Here is a 17,054-nt window from a genome sequence, read left to right on the forward strand (position 1 = left end):
GCTGGTTTCCAAGCGGCAATTGTAACCAAAACAAAAGAAATACAAAACTCTACATTTTAGGTCACGTTGCTTCACACCGAAATCGAATCTTCTAGGATTTCAACTTAATTCAACCTAGACAACTTGCGGACAAACTGTACAGAAAAAACCTTCACAGAAGTAATCGCTTTTGTTTGTTTTCATGGATTATTAAGGAGTTTGAGAATGATTTTTAATTAATTTTATTCAGTGCAAACCTCTATAACCATGAAACTATTTTCCGTCCAGGCCGACAGCCATCGTTGTTCTTAACAAATCACTTGAATTTCTCTTATTTATGATTTCTAATAAGGCTTAACAAACCCAAGATTTAACCGCCCAAACATTTCAGAATACCCAGAGATATATTTTGTGTTAATGAAATATATTATCAATTTCCTGGCAGAGAGAACCAAGCTTTAAAAGCCAGGGTGACCACTATTGACAAGGTGTATGTTTTGAAACAGACTTCAAGGATGTTGGCTCGGTTTTTTTTATGTTTTACGATATCTAATTAAATGTAGAGACGTAGTTCAATTTCGTTGTTAACTTACAGCGCAAAAAGCACCGAGTGGAATGGTTATTACATGTGCTACTCAAAAATAGTATTCTTACCCAAAGGTACCTCCACTGACGCTTGTCTTGTGATGAATATCATTCCATGTTATTTGGTTTGGAAGCCCCGTTGTATTTGAAGTACCAATAGTAAACACCAGCCGAGCGTCAAAGGCTCTCCTCAAAAGCTGCAGCACTTCTTGACCTTCTGCTGTATTCGGAAGATAAGCAGTACGCGACGTTCCGTTGTAATATTTCCCAGGATTTGGATGTTCCAAACCTTGAACGCCCCCTGAAAAGCTGTAATTTATGACAATTGCGCAAGCCCCTGAAAAAAATTATACGAACTGTAAAACTTTAATTTGAGCAGTCCGACGTGTGTTGATCAGATACAGAAAAGTTGTTCAACTCACTCAATGCTACATTAATTTTTGCCAATGTAAATAGTAACTCATTGTCACACACTGAATCAAAGCATGGTATGCAAAAACAATAGCGACTTAGTATATGTTAGCTTCCACTGCCTGGAAGGTGAACATGAAAAGCCCATTTGAGATCTTCTGCGCATGCAGAGAATAACTACACAGAGAACTGCACAAATTACATGCAGAGAATTCTTGGGTTTAGCGGAAATCCGATATATGCTTGGATTGTGGACAAAGAAAAGAAGGATGCGATCGCCACTACAGGGATGAGCTGCATGTGCGTGGGTAAACAACAGCTGAGAGCGGAGGAGAACACACGGCAAGCTTTAAAGGGAGTTAAAGGGGTTACTCTAGTGGAGTTACATGGTCTGTAGAAGCCCTTGTGGGTGGCAGGGTTGACTTGGTTGTGAGGTAAAAGCTAAGGTCCATATTTTCTTTTCATGAGCTCCTTAACATTGTGCGTTCAAAGTCCTTGTATACTGTGCTTCTCTGTAGTGAGCATTTGTGTGTGTTTTTTTGGTTTTGTTTTTGTTTTTTTTTTTTGTTTTTTGTTTTTTGGAATTCCAAAAGTTATACTAAAACAAGTATTCAGCTTAGCAGGTTCGGTAAGTATTGGAGAATATTTACTTCGCCTGGGGCGACTAATTGTTGAATACCAGCCCAACAGAAATAATCACAAACGCTTACAGTATCATTTTTCCTAACAACTTCTTAATCAAGCACATCTATAAACCAAAAAAGGAATGCAAGCTATAATACAATGGGACACAGATAACTAATGAGTCTTCAGATGCTTTTGATGTCAAGGTCATGCAGTTCTTTCGAAAGACTGTTCCTTGGCTTTGGCGCATCTACTTAAGATGCTCTGTCTCCTATTATAATTTACCACTAAACCTCCATCCAGTCTGCTTGGTTTAACGTGATCGCGTGACGTGGTAGTACTCATTCGCAGACTCAGACACTATGATCGCATAGCCGGTCCATCCAGCGAAAATGCCCCGATGGATAGCACTCATCGACGAAAAAACCTCCCATCTTCCAAATCATTGACAAGCAGTTTAGTTTCATTGTGTTTTTATCCTCTACGTTGCTGTTTTCATTTATTAATTTCAGCCTTTCGCCTTAAGGTCAAATTACGAGCTGTGAATTCAAAATGACAGTCTTCAGAGTGACTTTTGTGCGGAAGAAAATTTGATGCTGAACAATAAAAACAAAAGTTTCTTTGTTGAACAGAGAATTAACTGATAAGTGTACGTTAAAGTGCTAAGTGAACCCGTGAGAATCGTACTAAGGGTTATCCCCAGTAAGGAAATAGGAGATCGCATGAGGCAAGGGAAAAATGTTTGACCTCGGCGAAAGTGGAACTCACGAGTTCTTGATTTGATCGTCCGTTACTCAGCTCCACCGACGTGTTCCCGTCTGGCCTCGTAGCTCAGTCGGTAGAGCAACGGAAGATCAAATCCGAAGGTCGCTATCGGACTGACAGTTGCCCCTTAGAAATTTGATATTCTTAAAACTCTGACATATAAGCTCTCGAAGCTGTCTTAAGGACAGCAAATTTCCCGAGGGTGCAGTGCAACTATCAGTGGATAGTCCCAAGATAGAAACACTCTATTGTTTAACTAGTGTCTACTTGGTCCTGGGAGTAGAGTGAGATAATCTTAGATCTAATTTTAAAGGCGCGTAAATGTATTTGCATTTGCTAAAGACACGATAACACCCGGCGCTCTTTCAAGTTCCTCGCCGTTTAGTTTCAGTGGGAAATCAGTAAATTAATTACAAATTACCTCTATAACCCGGAATTCTCGTGTACGAATCGTAGTGAACGGTCATCGTTCCAGGGGGCTGGTTCCCTTGAAGAACACCCTGTGGTTCCTGGCACACTGGACACTTGTTGCTAACATCTAAAGCTTGCTGAAGGCAATTCGAGCAGAACTTGTGTTTGCACTTCAAAGCTCGCGGATCTTTCATAGTATCAAGACAAATAGGGCACTCTACAGAACAAAGAATATGGCTGTAAGAAATGCTATTAGAAAGCAAAATATTTGCCTTGCTGCGCTTTTTCTTCTTCCTCTTCCTCTTACTTGAGCAATTTGAAAACGCTTGCATCCTTGCCTGCTAACAAGAGCCACCAAATGATGACATGAGAGGAGAGAAGTAACTCTGAACTTAGAATACTACACACCGGCACGTGCATAATTTAGGATTTTATGGTCGCGGCTGATACTTGCTCACGCGTAAAATTTTACGACAAAATGCTGGTGATAGAAGGTCTCGTTTTATTAAAAGAAGCTACACTATCCACAAAAAGACCTTGCGTCGAATATTTTTCCCATTATCAGTATCCGTCGCTTCACTTCATTGCTACTCTTTGAAGAAATACATACTCATGGGCCTGAAGTGTCACCTCGGTGCATGCGTTGATTTTCTATCGTTCTTTCTTATTAGCGATTCTCTTAATCATGTGACGGTCGGGATTTCTAAAATCGTTGTCCAGTTCTAGCTGCTCACAGTCCTTTTAAACTGACTTACGGTCATTCAATTGTTCATGTACCCTGAATTCTTTTCTTTAAGTGCTCTTTGATTGGACAACAATTTGATTACATCATAACCTTATCATGAGCGGCCGCGACTTAGGAAAAACTCAAATGTGTTTAGCCCATTGCATTTACCTTCCTCCTTTTTGTCTTTCTTGTCTTTATCGCCTCCATCGGGGAGAAAGAAGCCGCCCTTTCTTTCATGGTGTCCAGGTTGTCGAACAATCGGCGGACGTGCACCTTTATCGACAGTATCTCCCTTCACTGCACCACTGTACGAAGCGTTTGGAGGTGAGGCATTACCGGAAGCACCCAGAGGGTCGTAACTAGCACCTGAACTTCCAAACGAATTGAGTTTGTTTTGGCCTCCTGCACCGCCCTTTGGGTTTGCAATCGAACTGCTTTTAGTCGCCACGTTTTTGTTGTTGTTTCTGCCACGATTCGACCTTGAAGATGGCGCTGTAGAAGTACCGCCTTCGGCGCCAGTCGGTGAAAATCTAACAAAATCCCCTCCGGGCGTTCCTCTTACAAGCTTGTCAGCATATCTTTTCATAAACTCCTCTCCAAAAGCCACCACTGAGGGCTCATCTATGTTAACGAACCTAACATCGGTGATGGTCTTCTTTGCTGGGCCACCTTGTCTAACAAACTCCTCAACAGCATCAAACATGATTTCAGCGCAGACGTCTTTTGGCATTCCATAAATGCCTGAGCCGATGGCTGGTAATGCTATGGAGGTCATGTTCAGTTTTTGAGCTTCATTGAAACTGCTAAGACAAGCGCGACGAAGAATCTTTTTACCCTTTTTCGGTCCCACATCGTTCCACTTTGGCCCAACAGCATGAACAACCGCTTTGCAAGGTAGTTTTCCGGATTTGGTGCTAACTGCGTCTCCATCATCAAGGTTCTTACCACGCTGCTTTAGGATTGCCCAACACTCTTTCTCGATTGACTTTCCCCCCTGGTCTCTTATGGCCTTCGCTACGCCACCAGCGTGGTCAAGTTCCCTGTTAGCAGCATTCACGATGACATCCACTTGTTCCTTGGTTATGTCTCCCATGTAAACAGACACTTTCACCTTCCCTGAAAGAAAAATACCATGAATCATTTGTAGGACGGGTAAGTAAGAATCAACGAGGAACTGTTCTTAACGACATCATTACAATAGAACAAACCAGTTTGTTTTCTCCCAAGTGGCATCTTACAATTCCTGTTACACGCATTTCAATGCGCATACGAGTTTTGTTGCTGTAAGCACTGCGTGAACAGTCTTGGTGAATACTTATGTCCAGGTTGCCGTTGTTTACATGCAATTGTTTATAATATTGCAAAAATAAATCACTTCTGCCCACGATTTGGCAAAAAAAAAAACTAAATTAGCAAATAAGCCTTACCAAAACAAACTGCTTATTCAAGTATCCACGCTACATTAGTTCCACTGAGACTAACACATAACAAAAAAACACAGTCGCAGCAGATAAATTCTTACCGGCATCATTCTGCCGGTAAGATATCGATTGAGTAGCGATCCTGGTTGGTTCTAAAGTTATTCAATGCTTAACGTATAGCTTGAAGCTCTTTATTTTGAGAATTTTAGGATCTTGGTGTAAATTTTAGTGGATTAAACCTGAAGGGAGCTATGACACTAGCGTATTTATATTTTGTCTGAGTTTCCCTCAACCGGGATTCAAGCTAGAAGCTGTTAGAAAAAAAAGCTAATTCTCCTAGACTCAAACCATTAATAGGTGTCTAATGATGTGCTGATATACTAACCTACGTAGGTCACTAGAGGATTGCCAGGAGATTTGGCATCTTTGGAGTAATCTGATGGATCTACGTCCATATCCTCTTCATTTTGTTTTGTTCTGCGCTTCCCATCCTCATCCATGGCCATTTCTGTTTCCCTCTTTATTTCCACTCCTTCCTGCTCCAGGTATTTCAGGGCCATGTCAATGTGGCTTGCTTCACCGTACATCTCCCACTGCTTTCGATCCCTACAAAGTTCTATCAATATTGGAAATTTTTTTCCAGCCTTAGCAATTGCTTCACGAGAATGAACGATAGCCCTCTCGCTTTTAAGCGAAAAACGCTCCATTTTTACGAGTTGGTACATTTTTTGGTACAGGTCGATAAATAGGTTACAGGCCTCGTTGTAATTCTCAGCACTGCAATCCTTCTTTGGTTTGAGGCTGAATTTTTTTCCTTCCGGTTGTCTTGGTATTTCTACTTTGTGTTTGGCTTCGATTTCATCCAGTTCGTTTTTGTGTATTTTGATGAGCGCTTTCGTAATCTTGGGTTCAACCTCAAAGCTCTGAATTTTGGGGGAATGGGGCGAGGAGGACGTGCGGTCGCTGTGTGTTTCGTTGGTTCTTTCTTCAGGACGAAATGCTTCAATTCCGTCTGCTAACATGGCGCTGTCTTGGTTAGCTTCACCTTCGTGTCCAACCTCGTTATCGAGCCGGGATTCACTTTCTTCTGTACTCTGAGATCGTTTTCCTTCCCCCCTCACGTTATTGAGTACCACTATGCCATTGGATTGATGTATACTCTGTTGCAACAAGGCACGGGACTCGACCACTTCTTTTAATGTTCCTGACATGAAAAATGAATCGGCTGATTCAATCCACTTCACACCAGTTTTGGCAGCAATATCTTTCAATAGATTTTGGGTTTGTTCGCGTGAGATGGATTCCACAAACTCCAAGCAAAGTTCTGCTGATACCAGTTCAAAGACCTGAAACAAAGGCGAAGCATTCATTTGATTTCCTCGGTTTTTGGAAATACAACAAGTTTAACCTTTATCTCGCCGCCCTCTTTCTACCAGTGAAATATAGAGTGGAAACATATAAGGGGCCAGGTAATGAGCTTTGTGATACATGAAAGCATTGCTAAGTGACGCAATACTCACTAGGTCACGTGTTCATAAATTCTGAAGTTCAAACAAATTTTACGATGAGATTTAACAAAACCGTTTTTAATGTCAAAATAAGATTAACGTGTACACCTGAAGTCCATATTAAAGTAAAATTTGTTTCATAATATGGACTTCAGTATATCTGATATCACCTATACCGGCTAAAAGTAGTGCAGACAAGGAGTGTAGCTAAATTTGTGAATTAGTTGAAGTGGGTAGGTTGCGTGGGTTATTGAACATGGGCGGAGCGAAAAGTTGGGGCCACCACGTAGCTCTAAAAACGGCTCGCACGATTGGCTGAAAAAGCAATGGCGGAGCAATTAATAAACAACAGAAACTATCAAAACAAGCCAGGAAAAAATAGGTCCAACGAAATAAGAGATTCTAAAGGGCTACATGCCACCGGTAAAGTTGTGAGTCGTGGATAACTATTACAGTTGTTATTGACAAAACGTTAACGTATTGAAATAATGTCAGCTTCTGTAAATGGCTAACTTTAAATGTATGCCTTAATTAGTCATACCGCGGTAAACGTGTGACCTTTCAAACGACTACGTTTGGCAGTCCTCACTACGACGGAGTGAAACCTAGGTGGAAGGGGAGGGGAATATTTTTCTTTTTCTTTTTATTTTGGTTTTCGTCTTCCGTTTTCTTTTGATGTAACAGATGAGAAGGAAAGGAGAAGTTAAACCCTGATGCAAGGAGTTTCACCAAATATGACGTCGGTTTATGACAAAGATACGGTGTAGCTTTTTAGTTCATCGAAAGCCATATGTATCGTTGAAATTTAAGTTTTTCCCCTCCTTCGCCACCAAGGCGAAGGACTATAAAATACACAAAGTCAGACCTGTAACCAGTTGTCAAAGAGGCAACCGAGGCACATGTCTTGGTAAAAAATTTCAAAGTTCAGGCACATACTGATACGAGGTATTTGGGTAAGTAAAATGGATGGTTAGTCTTTTGAAGAAGTGGCACATCCTCGTATAGGTCTTGTGACGGAGTACCCTTCCCCTCCCCCAGCCCCAAACCAAGAGCTCGGTATACTTTGAAACATCTGATAATTGTTATAAGAAAACATAGATACCTCAAAGTCTTGATCATTCTCGCGTACGGTGTCCAAATATGGTTTTACAGTTAAAGTATCTTTCCCATAGACCTGTTTTTTCTGCAGAACTGTTGCAGCGACTAGAACAAGACAAGAAAAGATAATAGTCGCAGTGAGTAGCGAAGATTTCGCTGACCAGAGACCTGATGGATGTTGAAACAAACAGTACTTATTCATAGTTAATTGAGACCTTACCACGAAAACGATGCCGCTGCAATTTATGTTGGAAGGGCCGCGACCTTGCACAATTATTTGTTGTTGTTATGTTTACACTACAGTCGAATATCTTAACAGGAACGTTTCTATTGGTCAGTTGCTCCGATGCTTTTGGTCTGTGTGTCTGTGCACGGTCAAGGCCAAAAATGCTAACAAAATCATTTTACAAAGAAGTTTGCCAGGCTTCATAATCATTGCCTTTTATTAACTATGACTTATTTTAACGGTTACAACACAACACACTATTAGATGTTTCTTTCACTTAGAAAGCTAATGGTATTTGGAAAGCTAATTAAATGATGTGGCGTAAAAAAACGGTACTGTAAAAATGCTGCTTTTTTTTACAAATATATATTTTGTAAAAAAGCTGCTTTTTTACAAGATATGTATTTGTAAAAAAGCGGTTCGAACACTATAACTTCTTAGCGATTCAAGCAAGAGTTTGCGAGGCATCTCGGACATTTCACTACCTTCATACGATTTTTTTTAGGAACATGTTCAATTTCTAGGAACCTAGGAACATTTCTTGAATGTTTACGGACCATTTATGTACAGTTCAGGTTTCACAAGGAATGATCCGGCTGCTATAATTTCCTTTAGATCTTGCCAAATATTTTTTGAGTCTTTAGTACAAAATGTTAGACTTATTCAAACAGTAATCTTAGTCTTGATCCAAGCGCAATAGTCTCAAATGTTTAAAAAAGTTGAGTTGAATATTTGATGCTCGTTATTATGTCCTAATTAATTAGAAGTAAACGTGATCGGATATAATTGTTATTCGTAGACGTCGATATGTGTGGAAGAATACCGTGAACCGCTTTTTTTACGGCGGATGGATTACCAAAATTGTTGTTATTGCATTCAAACAGGTAAAATAAAGACATAGCTTTGGCTAACTGCGCCAAGATTATACTAGATGCTCAGTCGATTAGCGTGTAAGATAGGTAAACAAAAGGTCATGGGTTCACACACTGTCGGCAACTCAGGGGTCTTCTGTTCGGCCCACGCTCATGACATTGCTGTCCTCGATAAGTACAGAGAAATTACGCTCATTACAAGTAAAAGTACATACCATAGTTAAATTAAAAAAAAAAAAACGTTCAAACTCTTTAACTTCCCAACCATTACCGCTAAAGTTTATTGTGCTAATCTACATCAGTTGCAGTAGGAAGGCACAGTCCCTAGCCGTTAATGAGTGCAATACCGCTTCCTTGCAGCGCAGAGACAATGTATTAAAAAGAGCAGAACAGTTTCAAGACAGCTTTATAAGACCACGGTGCAATATGCTAAATTATTTGCTTATGCTAGCCTTAAAAGCAGTGCAACATACGTAGTAATTACGATTCATAGTCGTGAAATAGGTGAACAGCACAGAGCACTTACTAACAATTCTTTTCAGATTGTAAACGTGCAGGAAATGCGCAATTCACGTCTGTATCCTAGCAGTATAATTTCCCAACGTTTTAGCTCTCTAAAAGGCGTACGTTCTTTTTTATTTCTTTTTTTTTCGGCGGCTTTTGCTAGCATAAATTGCATTATTTATACGCATTAACGGGAGTCTCCTACGACGGGAGTCTCCTACGACGACGATTATAGAAAAACATCGCAGACCAATTTCAGTCGGATAATTACGAAACAATTATTTAATTTCTTGCACAGATGTCATCGCTAAGCGTCAAAATCATAGATAAGGTCAGTCTCGGTCAAAAATTATTTTAGGCAACTCGTAGGTTTTTTAAAAAACAAGAAGCTGTTTTCAGCTTATACTCGGGCCATGTTTGACTGGGTGGTGCGTAAGCCTACGATCTTTTAGCAGTGATAACTTCCAGCGTCGCTCAGACTCCCCCAAATCGATAGAAATAGACGGAGATATACACCCAGGAAAAAAATAGTTTAGGCTCCAGAAGTGATTCATCGTTTTATTGCTACAGCTCTGCTTCGTATGGTCAGGAGCTGACCAAACTCATCACGCAACTTCAACGAATGACCGTAAAGTATATAAAGTAATCAAAAACTGGTGATTTAAAGCAAGCAGCTGCTAGGCGATAAAATACAATTCCACGTGCCGTGAGAGAGTTCACGTGCCATGATACAAACGGTTACGTTACGTTATACAAGAAGTTTTGGGTACGTATCTATTTATATTCATGAGGGCATGGATTTATGAAATCATTCGAACTGGTTGTTTAAAACAAGCGTTTGCTGGGCGATAAATAACTAATGCTCGTGGCGTGAAACAATTCACGCGCCATGATACAAACGGTTTTTCGAGAGGTTTTAAGTACCTCATCGCGTTTGTTCAGGCTACTAAGACCTTTTCTACGGAAATAAACTTTTCGTGAAGACATAGGTTACATTTCTTGTTAATGTTATTAACAGGTTTAAACTTTTTGAGTACTTTCCATTAGAATAGAAATGTTTTGTTTGCGTCCGTCAGGGTCCATATATTGTTCAGATAGTTCCGTTGCATTGCGTCTGTTGGCGTTTCGGAAGAATGTGCTGTGCCAGTCCCACGTACGATTCAGTTGTTGCTACCGTCAAGTGGGCATTCTGCTTTCTTCCTGCAGTTGCAGCTCGGGTCATGATTTTGGTTTGGGGTTGTTGCTACATTTGAGAGTATCTGTTTTTTTTATGTGATGCGATGATGGTTTTCATGTTTGGCATGCATGAGTAGCTGAGTTTTAGTGTCTGTCTGAGTGAAGATCTTCTTTATTGGGTGGTTCTTGGGGAAGCATTTGTCGACGATGAATAAAAATTTCTGTACAATTGACAATTTCTAACTGTCCTATTTAGTATACACTGACATAAACACTCTAGTATCAACTTATCCATGTAAGCTCAAATTCTTTTACTCAGATGTATCAACGATATGAAACATGATTTAGCCAAACAAAGCTCTATGGGCAGGCTAGGGCACAAATTAAAGAAGTTTGTTGAACAAATTCAAAAACTGATGACAAAATTGCAAGTACGTTTGCATGATTTTGCCGTGCTTGATGTATTCCTTGGCCCGCCAATTTTTCTGCACGTGCCTTGTTTCGCGTTTCGTAATAAAAATGCTCCGCGCGATAACCCGTGAAGGGTCAGAATTTTTCCGGCGGATCGGAGGAATCAAACACGAGAATTGCCATCGCAGGACTGAGTGTGACACGATAGCGATCGCGTCACCGATTACATCTCTATTAAATCAAATTGGAATATTAAGTCTTATTGTGGTCACCCAAATCAAAGCTAGTCAAAAACTGTCTCTCTTTTCCCCTCTTCCTCAGCGTGCAGTTGCGATCGATCGTTCGATTCGACATCACCATTCTTCCTCTGTAAAACATTCGCGTTGCTTGCGGTGAGGTCTGCAATTGAATCTTTGGAATTCTTTGAATTTTCTGAGCATTCTGCAGCGTCTTGCGAGGGTCCCGAAGAAAGCTGCAAAACGTCACTACACTTTTCTGTTTCGATTTCGCATTCGCGTTTTCGATACCCACCATCTACATCATGCAGAGTTAAATTCATGCGCGTGCTGCTCGTGCGACAAACCTTCCAAAGGTTCATGATTTCTTGCACAACTGTCACCCTCGCTAATCAGACGGAACGGAATGCACCATGTTCAAGCTACCTCCTCTTCTCTTATGCTATATCCACGGGCTTTAATCCTTACGTTTTAACTTTCTTCGCCACTCGACAAGCTATCATTGCCTTCACCTTTTTGTTCTAACGACTCCAGAACCCTCTCTGCGCTAAGGGAAACGTTCACGAACGCTTCACAACCGACGCCACTTACAATTTAAGCTTTCTATATGAGGTGTAAACAGCAAGGATTTATCAACAATTTTGCGGTGCCAGTTTGCTGTTTCCACGATTCCCTGTTTGTGCATTACCTTGTAAATAATACACAGTGTCAAACCGGCCAGTTGTGCTGGCAATATGACGTGACAAATCATTGTTTCTGATAACAGTTAAACTATGTTTACGTCTGAATTTCCCGTTATTGTGTAACAACGTACTCTCACGAACTGTCAGTGGGGACTTTACGCAACCACGACGGCAACGCCAACGAAAACGTCGCTTGAAAACATAAGTTCGTGTTTCTTGTACTACTTTGCACTTATTCCAATTCGTTCAACTTCTACAATGTGGCCGAACTATTCAATAACAGAACTGGTCGGAACGGTCTTCAAGTTAGCACAGAAAATGAAAATTTATTGTCATGTGCTCACGCTCTCCATAAAACCTTGAATTTGGCATTACCCGTTGTTGTTTGGCCAAAGATGGCGGCGAAATGAATCAAAATTTGTAATGCACGTGCACAGCATTGTTTAGCTCATTAAGCCCTTTCTTTTTTGACGTTTTCGTTGTCGTCGGCGTCGTGTCAGCGTAAAGTCCTTAATTTCTCTGTGAAGCGTAAAGAAAGTAAACTATTGAGGTCTCTTTAAAAGTAGCATAAGTTCCCAAAAGCGAGTTTTCGAATAGATTGGCGACAATGAAGTTACCAAAACATCTGCTTCAAACTCGAGCTAATACAGATGGCCGGCGGGCAACCGCTCAGCCCACACGCCATGGACTTATTGTAGGTATTTAATTACTAAATATTTATACATAGAACCACTACTTTTTAAACTTACACATGTTTCGAATAAGATTAACGCCATCCATCTTCAGTACAAATAACAGTCAGGGCCCAGTTGCTCGAAGCATGGTTGGCGCTAACCCGGGTTAAATGCCATGACAACCTATAGGTTTATTTTTAATACCTCTTAACCAATGGTTAAGCCGCCGTTACACGTTAAAACTTTTAGCTGAAACTTGTGTGCAACGGCGCTGCGAAACAAGTTTCAGCAGGCGTTGCACCGTGTAACATGGTCGGTTTCGTGAAACTTTTTCGAACTTCCATTGCGAGACAAGTTTCACGAAAAGTAGAACGGCTTTCTACTTCTGCAACGGCTCGCAACGGTCGCAGTGGTGAAAAAACAAGAGTTTCACCGTGTAACACCACTTCGTGAAACTGGTCTCATTCGCCGTTGCACACAAGTTTCAGCTAAATGTTTCAACGTGTAACGGCGGCTTTAGCCCTAACCATGCTTCGAGCAACTCAGCCCAGCCCGCTACTGAGTGTGTAATAAATTTATGCAAGAAGGATACAATAGTGTCAAGACTGTAGCTTATTACAACGTGAGAATAAATGTAGAGTCTGTGGAGCATATATTAACTAATAACAAAGTGACAAGAAAGGTAAAAAGTATAACTAAGGCGTGACGATAATAAAATATGGAACAGAAATATTATTTATAAAGAGTAGACAAACAAAACTAAATCAGCCAGTGAAAAGTTGACGTGAAAAATTAGCCCATTGAGTGAGGGTGAATATGCAGCAATTAATTATTTAATTATTCAGTTCCTCCAGTTTGAGTATAATTCTGCGAAACTTCGCATTTTAGCAAATTCATTTCTGAAAGCGTTAAGATGTCAATCGATAAAGTTAGTTAATTGATAGATAACCAATTGATAGTCACACAAAATCTGCTCATTGATTGGCAAAACACGAAGATCAGAAAGTCAGTTTACTTGTTACACGCGCGCACGATTTGTCACTCGCCTCATTATAAAAGCCTTTAAATAAGTGGCAGGCTGGAAGAAAACTTTAGTCAAGTACGCAAGAAGTTCACCTCTCTGTAAGATGCATAGTTATCATTTTTGAGAAAACGTTGGCGAGCTTTTTACAGCTCGAAAGAGGAGGGGAGAACTCGGAAGCGATTTTTGAAAGATTAACGATCGTAGGAAGCTCGATCACCTTCAATCCGCTCCGTAAAAACTAAAATCTTACTTTAAGACGTTTTTTACACTTAATTCTGGTGCTGTGGTAAGACAGCGCGTAAATCTCATTTGAAGACGATTTATCCTAGGATAAGACGACTTTCTTCTTATTTATGCGATGATGGCGTCTTAGATTAAGATGATTTTTTCTTAGATTCAAAGTGCTGTGGTAAGTCATATTTTCATCTTATCTCAAGATTTGAACAATCTTATTCTAGATGCTTTAGAATCTCAATTTAAGTTTCGAAGCAAGGAAGAAATCTTTAATCTAACTGCAACGGTCACTATTAAGCCTACATTCAAAAACAGGGAGCGTTTACTACTGTTAAGCTTGAACATGATACATGCAGCAATGAAAACACAACAAATTTCAATCCATTACTTTATTAAAACCAAATCTGAAATGACACAACTTATACAAATCCGCTTACCGTAAATTCGCAGGAAAACAGAGGTCGGGCCGCGGCATTTTAAATACTGTTTTGTTGGTCTTAAAAGTCCCGTAAATTATAAACTTTGCATTGCAGATTGTCTGAATTGTCACTACACTCATTCCTTTGATCGGTGACGCAGCAGAATTGCAGTACTCATCTTGGTTTTCAAAAAACAGGCGGTTTAGAAAGCGACAGTAATTTCTTCATTCCATTTTCATTCCGCTGAGTGTGCAGTGCATGCTGTTAAGTTCGTGTATAGTTACAACGTTTAGCCGAGGCTTTAGACCGTATTTGATGTCCAGATGTCTTCTCATTTGAATATTGAAGTTGTTGTCTCGAAATTCTTGTAAATTCTCCACTCTCCGCTGCTTGAAAAATATAAACGGCTTGTTTTAAGTCTGAACAAGGTGAGAGTTTGCGATGCCGGATCAAAGCTCCAGACTCCAGCCCAGACTCCGTGTCTGCAGAGTTTGGATCAAAATCAACCAATCAGAAGAGAAGTCCTGTTCCCTATGAGGTCTGCTTTTTTTAATGAAGCAATCAGGAAGGGCTTTCCAAAATTTGGATCCTTTTGTGTTGGAATTTTCTATTCTTCCAAGTTAGCCTTTTTTTATTTATTTATTTATTTTTTTTTTTTACCGAGAACTAAAATGGTGAGAGTAGAGATCGGCGTATTAAATCGCCGATATCTGGCATGTCAGATATCGGCGATTAAATTCGCCAAATGTGCCCGTTCCCACGATTTTTTTACGCTCATCGCTGCGAATTGCCAGTAAAGTCAATCAGTCAGGTTGGGCGGGTTTATCACATGTACAACGCCGCGATCGGCGAAAAAAAATCGCCAGGTGTGTCCGCATCAATCGGTGGAGAAAATCACTGGCGATTTTCGCTGACGATCAAATTCGCTGCGATCGTCGTATAAAATGCCAGGTGTGTCGCCAGCCTAAGGCGTATTGCATCTTACGTAGGATGGCAGTATCTTATAGCCTGCTTAGGCGTCTTAAAATTTCCACAAGACCAAAGAACGTCTTAAAATAAGGACCCCATCGACTCAGATTAATATAATTAAGACTGGTCTTTCTTAAAGTAAGATGCCTCAATGTTGATTAAGATAAGCGCTTCTCAAATGAAGATGATTTAAAGACAATATTTAAGACGATCTTTTATCTTTTATGCTAACTGAGACTCCGATAGTCTTCATTTGAGATCTCGTGTGTTAAAATAAGATGATCAACGTCTCAATTTAATGTGGTGGTGGTCTTGCATAAGACGGGAAACGTAAGGTAAAATCTTAGTTTAAGATTTTAGTTTTTACGGAGCGAGCTTCATGATTTTGTTCTCTTAGGAGAGGGGTGAATAGGGGTATGTAAATCCGCTGATCCGCTAAAATTAATGGCTGAATCCGTCGATCCGCTAAAAAAATCAACTAAATTGAGTCCGCAAATTGTTTGTCGCGTTAGTTTTAATTAGATGATACGCGAGACAGTACAAGGCGACTTCAGTTGTTGGAGTTGCCTTGCGCGATATTGTGATTTAGCGTTGAGGATGACTATCAGCTAAATATTGATTTAACGAACGTCTGTATCGAAACGAAATCTTGCAGATACGAGAAAAAAGAGCAAACTAGAACTTCCTAACAACCAAAATCCAAAATCCGGGCCCCAAAACTGGATAAAACCGCGATCCGCTGTGATCATAGGATCCGCAGATCCGTTAAAATTTCCCTCTGAATCCAGAATCCGGACTAAAATATTTACCAAATCCGCCGATCCGAAGACCTATTCACCCCCTTCTGTTAGATACAATTTCTTTACCAGATAAGTTCAGAGAGTTGGTTCTTTTGCCATTGTTCTGCAACAACTTCTGCTGCTGTTGTTGGCAAGTTCCTTACGCGGAAGCGCTTTGAAAGTTTAACGATCGTAGGAAGCTCGGCCACTTTCAATCCGAGCCCCATGATTTTGTTTCCTTTAGATACATTTTCTTCTATTTGGTAAGCACCTACGGTTCCCGTTAACTTGAACAATTTGAAGCAGGAAAACTGTGCAACCAATAGATACTAATTAAGCTATCAATTGATATTGGAAGACGATGGCAATCGATAAAAGATCACACAAATCTTCGTTCATGGATTTCATCGATTTGCTTGGTCACGCTTGAGACCTGTGCTATTATTTACATCTGCTCAGACTGATGTTTATAACGACGTGCTGAAAGCTCAAAGACTTTTTTAGCTAGACTTGACATCCACTGCATAGCATTAAATAGTGCATTAATTGTTTTCGTAGATGTAACCTTGTTATGTAATCTGGTTAACAAAGTCTGCAACAACGAAAACGTCCCTCACATCTCGAAAGTGAAACGAAAACGATCTGCGAAGCCTTGAAATTAAATATTCAAATCGACAAGGCCGTCATGCATTTCCTACAATGAAAGCCACGTTTCATAACATCTGCGTCAGTTTGCCAGAAACTTAACATAATAACCTATCTCACCTTCAGGTTTATCGAAAGTTATAACAGCGATTCCTCTTTTACTGACTGCAATGCTTTCGATATCGCCACCGCCATTCTTCTTACGCTGGAAATGAATAATTAGATCTTCCGGTGTTGTTGACGCTTGAAAGCCCGTTACATGTATAGTTCGAGAAAAACTTGTCAGTTTGATGTCAAAACTCTCATCGAATGTTCGAACAACCACTGAACCAGCCGCAGTTCTTTCAGTATCACAGCCGTTGGCAGCCATAGTAGTGCAAGCTTGATGTGAAATGAGATGCGACAACTGGATTTCCCAGAAACCGAAATTAAAAGAGGAAATGACGTAAGCCTTTTCCCGGAATCCCCGGTTGTTAAAAGTACACGAAAATAGAAATTTCAGTAACATAGAGTCTCTTCCTACATAGTCCTTACTATGAAAATAACTAAGAAACTAACATTAATATTTTCCACGAATTTTGAAAACCAAGGGGTAGCAGCAAAGCGCACAGAAAACGGAAGCTCAACCCGTGATTTGGTTCCAGTCTCTCGCCTTTGTTTTTCTCAGAACTAA

At 40.3% G+C, this 17,054-nt stretch overlaps 1 protein-coding gene across 3 annotated transcripts in view; it reads right to left on the reverse strand.

The window, feature by feature from the left end:
• Positions 1-17,054, reverse strand: part of LOC146473640 (uncharacterized) — a 71,949-nt gene that overhangs the window by 2,575 nt on the left and 52,320 nt on the right. Inside the window, exons 1-7 of one of the 3 annotated variants that reach the window (XM_085118347.1) lie at positions 16,502-16,850; positions 7,534-7,634; positions 5,969-6,269; positions 5,309-5,935; positions 3,671-4,618; positions 2,786-2,992; positions 634-901 (exon numbers count right to left, since the gene is read on the reverse strand). In XM_085118347.1, coding sequence (XP_084974473.1) covers positions 634-901; positions 2,786-2,992; positions 3,671-4,618; positions 5,309-5,935; positions 5,969-6,269; positions 7,534-7,634; positions 16,502-16,751 — 2,702 coding nt within the window. In that variant the 5' untranslated portion in view covers positions 16,752-16,850. Of the gene's footprint in view, positions 1-633; positions 902-2,785; positions 2,993-3,670; positions 4,619-5,308; positions 6,270-7,533; positions 7,635-16,501; positions 16,851-17,054 lie in introns of those variants that run through there. The other 2 variants (XM_085118346.1, XM_085118348.1) reach the window with 2 other exon arrangements.

Source organism: Pavona decussata, unplaced genomic scaffold, assembly GCF_977016875.1.
Source record: "Pavona decussata unplaced genomic scaffold, jaPavDecu1.1 SCAFFOLD_93, whole genome shotgun sequence".
Classification (NCBI taxonomy): Eukaryota; Metazoa; Cnidaria; class Anthozoa; order Scleractinia; family Agariciidae; genus Pavona; species Pavona decussata.